General features: G+C 43.9%; 1 protein-coding gene across 2 annotated transcripts in view; it reads right to left on the reverse strand.

The window, feature by feature from the left end:
* lmbrd1 (LMBR1 domain containing 1) overlaps positions 1 to 5,614 on the reverse strand; it is a 230,268-nt gene extending 224,654 nt beyond the window's left edge. The window contains exon 1 of one of the 2 annotated variants that reach the window (XM_041188279.1): positions 5,452 to 5,614. In XM_041188279.1, coding sequence (XP_041044213.1) covers positions 5,452 to 5,511 — 60 coding nt within the window. In that variant the 5' untranslated portion in view covers positions 5,512 to 5,614. The remainder of the gene's footprint in view (positions 1 to 5,451) is intronic. The other variant, XM_041188277.1, reaches the window with a different exon arrangement.
* Positions 5,615 to 6,000: the final 386 nt, after the last annotated feature.

Consider the following 6,000-nt stretch of genomic DNA (forward strand, 5'->3'; position numbering starts at 1 on the left):
AAGCCTGACATTTCTAACACCCCTCTGTGGGGCTTAGAGACTAACAGTCTACCGAAAGTCAGCACAAATTCTCTTGCCATCGTCCACAGGCATGAACATCTTGTACCTTTTTCCCAGTAAAACAATCTAGGCCCCTCTTTAAACTTTAACAAACAAGCCAGCCAAGTTTGTGATACTGCAGAATTCAGAACATGTCACATGACCCTCTTCATTCCTTCATTTTACCATAAATTGAAGAGACCATCCCAAAACATAATCTTATAAACTTTGCATTTGTAACAGCTGGAATAGTCAAATTTAGAGGTAACAAAAGTGTGGATGAGTGTTTCAGTAGAAGATAAGCTGAGGCAGGGATGGAGACAGGCATACTTAGTTAGGTTGGCCATCTTGATGGAGTGGTTGCATGGTTGGAAGCTTACCTCGTAGTCAAATAGGACACCGTGATTGCAAGGAATCTGGTTCCACCTCAGCTGGAAGAGGGATGAAGTCCAACGGTAGGGAACAGAATTTGAGGAGGAGGGTGGGTGGGTGTTGGCATTGAATAATGACGTCAGTGTTCTAAATGTTTAACTGGAAGAAATTTTTGCACACCTAATACAGGATGCCATGCAAGTAGTATGACAAATTAGAGGCAGAGGGGTGGTGGTGAGGTAGCGCTAGGTGTCATTAGTGTACATGTGAAAACCAATGTATTTTTAGATAGTGTCACCAAGAATGTACATGAGAAATAGGAGGGGCTCAAGGATAGAGCCTTGGGGATTTTATGATTATAACAGATAGATGGGAATGGAACTAGATGAGGGCTGTCCCACATAGCTGGACAATGGAGTCCAGGTGTTGGAGGAGGATATTTAAATGGAGAGAAATTCCAGAATGCTTCAGTGCAGAGAGATCTGGGTGTCCTCGTGCATGAAGCGTTGAAAGCTAGTATGCAGGTACAGCAGGTAATAAGGAAGGCAAATGGAATTTTGGCATTTATTGCTAAAGGAAGTGAGTACAAAAATAGGGAAGTGTTGTTGCAACTGTACAAGGCATTGGCGAGACTGCAACCGGAGTACTGTGAACAGTTTTGGTCCCCTTACTTGAGGAAGGATGTAGCTGCACTGGAGGCGGTTCAGAGGAGTTTCGCTAGATTGATTCCAGAGCTATTCTCCAGAGGCAAATCAAAAAATCATGTTAATCAAATCAAAAATAGGTAAGGGTGGCAGGTGTACATCCCTGAAAGACTTAGGAGACAATCATAGAATGGTTACAGCATAGGAGACTATTCGGCCCATCGCTTCCATGTGGCTCTTTGCAAGGGCAACTTACCTCGTCCTATTCCTCCACCTTTTCTCTGTAGCCCTGCAAATTTGATCTCTTCAGTTAATTATCTAATTCCCTTTGAAAGCCATGATTGAATCTGCCTTCACCACTCAGAGTGCATTCCAGATCCTAACCATTTGTTGCGTGAAATAAGATTTACTTCATGTTGCCATTGCTTCTTTTCCAATCACCTTAAATCTGTGCCCTCTGGTTATCGATCTTACCACCAATGGGGACAGCTTTTCCCTATCTGCTCTGTCCAGTCTTCTCATGATTTTGAATACCTCTATCAAATCTCCTCTCAGCCTTCTCTTCTCAAAGGAGATCAGCCCAGGTTCTCCAATCTATCCACATAACTGAAATTCCTCATTCCTGGAACCATCCTCATGAATCTTTTCTGCATCCGCCCTAAGACCTTCACATCCTTTCTAAATGAATAAATTAGTTGGATATGTGAAACAATTTGGCAGCTTCCATCCTAATTTTTATGGTCCTAGTTCAAAACTTACTAGATTTATTGAGTTCAATTTTGCAATTTGCCATTGTGGGATTTGAGCTCTCCAACCTCTGGGTTGCTAGTCCAGAATCAAAGCCACTGCCATGATCATTTCCTCACACCATTCCCAAGCGACAACACCACAGGAATATTTCAAATCCTCATACATACTGCCTACAGAAAAGCTCAACATGATCCAAGATGAAAGCAGTCAAAATCAGACAAGAATCTTCGAGCTTTGCACAAGCTTAGCAGGTTCTCACAGCAATTAGTGAGCCACAAGATTCCAAAAAGTCTAAGGTGTAACCCTGAATTTGTACTACAAGTTATCTCATTTTGTTGGAGTGGTGGGGGTGACTGCGCCTGTCCTCTGTGTCCCTTGGTTAGGGATAAAAAAAAAATTTCCCACTCCTGAACATTACAATACTGTGAACCCAACCAGAAGGCACATATGGGCACCAGATCAAAGCAAGATTCTGCTGACAGGAAAAACTAGATGAAGAGGTGGGACTAGAAGTTTTAATTCAACTAACCCTTTTGTTACCTGACCCCTGTACAACCTAGGCTAACCTTACAAGACACCAACCTTTTGCAGTGTGCAATAAAGCCACAATAGCCATAAACAAATGTTTACAAAATCCATGCAGAAAAACGTTAAATATAGAAACATGGAAAATAGGAGTAGGCCATTCGGCCCTTCAAGTTTGCTCCGCCATTCGTTATGATCATGGCTGATCATCCAACTCAATAGCCTGTTCCCGATTTCTCCCCATATCCTTTGATCCCTTTCACCCCAAGAGCTATATCTAACTCAACTACTTTCTGTGGTAGCGAATTCCACAGGCTCACCACTCTCTGGGTGAAGAAATTTCTCCTCATCTCAGTCCTAAATGCTCTAGCCCATATCCTCAGACTGTGACCCCTGGTTCTGGACTCCCCCATCATCGGGAACATCGTTCCTGCATCTACCCTGTCTAGTCCTGTTAGAATTTTATAGAATGACAAATAAGAGGAGCGGGCCCCCAGGGTTCACACAAGACCATTCAACACAATCATGGTTGATCGTTGACCTCAATTCTACTTCCTTGCCCAACCCCCATATCCCTCGATTGCCTCAGGGTTAAAAAAAATATCAACTTCTGTCGTGGATATACTCAACAACTGAGCATCTGAAGATCTTGAGTAGAGAATTCCAAAGATTCACAATCCTGAGGTGAAGTAACTTCGCCATGTCTCAGTCCTAAATGGTCAATCGCTTACACTGAGATTGTCTCCCCATGTTTTAGACTCAGCAGCCAGGGGGAACAATCTATTGTGTCTAACTTTGTAAAGTTCCCTCAGAATTTCATAAATCTCAATGAGATTATCTCTCATTCTTCTAAACTTTAGTGAGCATAGGCCCATGAACATGGGTAGCACTCGGATGAGGTTATTAAGCACTGCTTCATTCACTTTGTTCTACTATAATTGTATTTCACCCTTATAAAAGTGGCATTATTTATATTCAAACACAATGACAGCATCTAGAAATACACACCAATTCAGATGAAGAGCACCCACACACTGCAGAACAAAAGAAGTTTGTGGTCGTTTCAAAAGAGCATTATTGTACAAACTGGATCACATGGCACACGCACATTCAAACAGTCTCTCTGCTTGAATTACAAGCAAAATTGATACAACCAGAAGCCCGCAGTGCATAAAAGATAAATTTACCGTGAGGATGGGTTTCAAAGGAACATGCTTTTCCAACTTTTCCAAGCACTTGTTTCATAAGTAAACTTTTTGAAACTTATTTTTAATTCATCATATTATGTAAACACTGATCAGTACATCAACTTTAATGAAAGTGGTACAATTTTTAATTGTAAACTCAAAGGAGGAAGCAAAACTCCAACCACAGCTGTTGTAGTTTCCCAAAGAGAGCTGTCACCAAAAAATAAATGTAATGAAGACATTTGCAACAGCTACAGCATTTCCAAAGTAAAATTATCCATGCCTGGGGAGAATGGCACCTCTGACCAGGATAATACAAAAAAGGATGAACCTAATGGCTCCCAGTCCACCAACATCTCAAATTTTAAATATCATCTTCAAGGCCCAATCCATTCAGGGCCTTACCCCTTCTGATCACTGAACACCATCCCCATCCTAAAACCAACTCCTCCATGTGCTCAAAGAACTCTCCAAGTCTGTCCTCTTCAGCATCTCCCAATCCCTTTGGCCACATCATCAATAGTTGAATTTACAACCATTCAGAAACCAAACCTCTACCTCACCACCTCGATTTCTGTGTAAACCTTGCCTCAGTTTGTAACATTATCAAGTCCCACTCCAAAGACTTGAGCACAAAGAATCAAGGCTGACATCCCAGTGCAGTGTAGAGGGAGTGCTGCCCAGGGGGAGGTGACAACTTTCAGGTGAAACCTTAAACCACTGCCCCATGTGCTGTTTCAGATCGATGTAAATGATCCCATGGCACTAATTCAAAGAACTTTTCTTGGTGTCCTGGACAATATTTATCCCTCAAACAACAACAGTAACACAGCTGATCTGGTTATTATCAGTTTGCTGTTTGTGGGGGTTTGCTGTGTGCCAATTTGCTGCTAAATTTCCTACAACAGTGACCACACGTCAAATCTACTTCATTGCCTCTGAAACACTTGGGGAACATCCTGAGGCTGAGGTCATGCAAGGGCTATATAAATACAAGTCTTTTTTTCTCTACTATCTTCTTTGGCTCGTGTCAATTCGGTCCGATAACATTTCTCTGAAACATCTTAGGCCATGCTTCTACATTAAAGGCATTGTTGCAGAAACGGGTGGTACACTCACTCATCTGCAGAGAGCTGGAGCTTGTTGGGCCTGTTCCAGCACTGGGTAGGTTGTCCTGTGATCTGTTCCTTAACTCCACCTGCAATAACCCTAGCCTAAACAAAAATCTTTCACCTCAATTTTGAAAGGACCATAAGTTAAAGGCCTCTGTTTCGATTTTGCAAGTGCCAGAAAAGTTAGCAACAGCAAAGAGTGAAGCGCAGAGATCAAAAGCATGCTTGCCATCCGAAGTGCATTAAAGAAAAACAGAAAATGCTGCAGATATTCAGCAGGCTCTGTAGAGAGAGAGACGGGAAGCGGGGGGGAGGGGTCGTGGGAGAGTTAATACCTCAGGTCTGTTTAAATAAAATGTAAATAAAGTATAATAGAAAATGAAGTGCAGATCAAGACCCTGCTTGCTATCTGGTGTGTATTAGAAAACAAAATGCTGGAAATATTCAGCAAGTTCTGCCAAGAGAAAGAAAAAACAAACTTTAACATCTCAGATCGATTTTATGTAAAATCGAAATAATTATTAGCTATTAAATATTAAGTTATTTTATTACTTTTTAAAATGTAAACTGGAATGTGACCACACAAACACACACACCAGTTGTTTAATGTTGTGAATTTTTACTCTTCCTCAGGCCCTATCCACATTCTCTCTCTCTCTCCCACACACACACACACTCCTGGGTGTCCAACTGAATTTGGCCACTTCATTCTTGTTATTAAAGAATGCGCCAGAGCCCAGGCCTGAACCACACACACACGGACTTGACTCATTAATTAATGGATACAGAGAGGCCGCCTCTCGGGCAGGGCCTTTGGCCTACCAGTAAAACCAAGGAGAATATGGACCAGCCCCACACGGACTCGGTCAAGACCGAACCCATCGCCAAAACCCAGAGAACAGCCTCCGCCACCCAGCCCGAACCGGCCCGGCTCACCCCCTAACAACAGGGAGGACCTGCTTGCGCGCACACCCAGCCGTCCGCGCGGCCGCCACGCGCGCGCGCAACGGCAGCCGCACCACGTGTGCGTGTGCGTGTGCGCGTGCGCCCTCCCCCTCCCCGAGGCCGCAGCCGCAGCCGCCTGTCAATCAAAGGGCAGAGAGGTGGTTGGCCCTCACTGGCTTAGACAGCAGCAGGTTAACTCCCCTGCCCACCGCCCCCACCATCCACTATACTCACCACCTCTACACCTCATTCCTTACACCCCTCATATATCCCCACCCCCTACACTCCCACCGCCTGTACCCCCTACACTCCCACCGCCATTATCCCTTACATTCCCACCACCTTTATCCCCTACATTCCCACCACCTTTACCGCCTACACTCTCACCACCTTTACCCCTACACTCCCACCAGCCTTTACCCCTAC

Source organism: Carcharodon carcharias, chromosome 5 (genome assembly GCF_017639515.1).
Source record: "Carcharodon carcharias isolate sCarCar2 chromosome 5, sCarCar2.pri, whole genome shotgun sequence".
NCBI lineage: Eukaryota > Metazoa > Chordata > Chondrichthyes > Lamniformes > Lamnidae > Carcharodon > Carcharodon carcharias.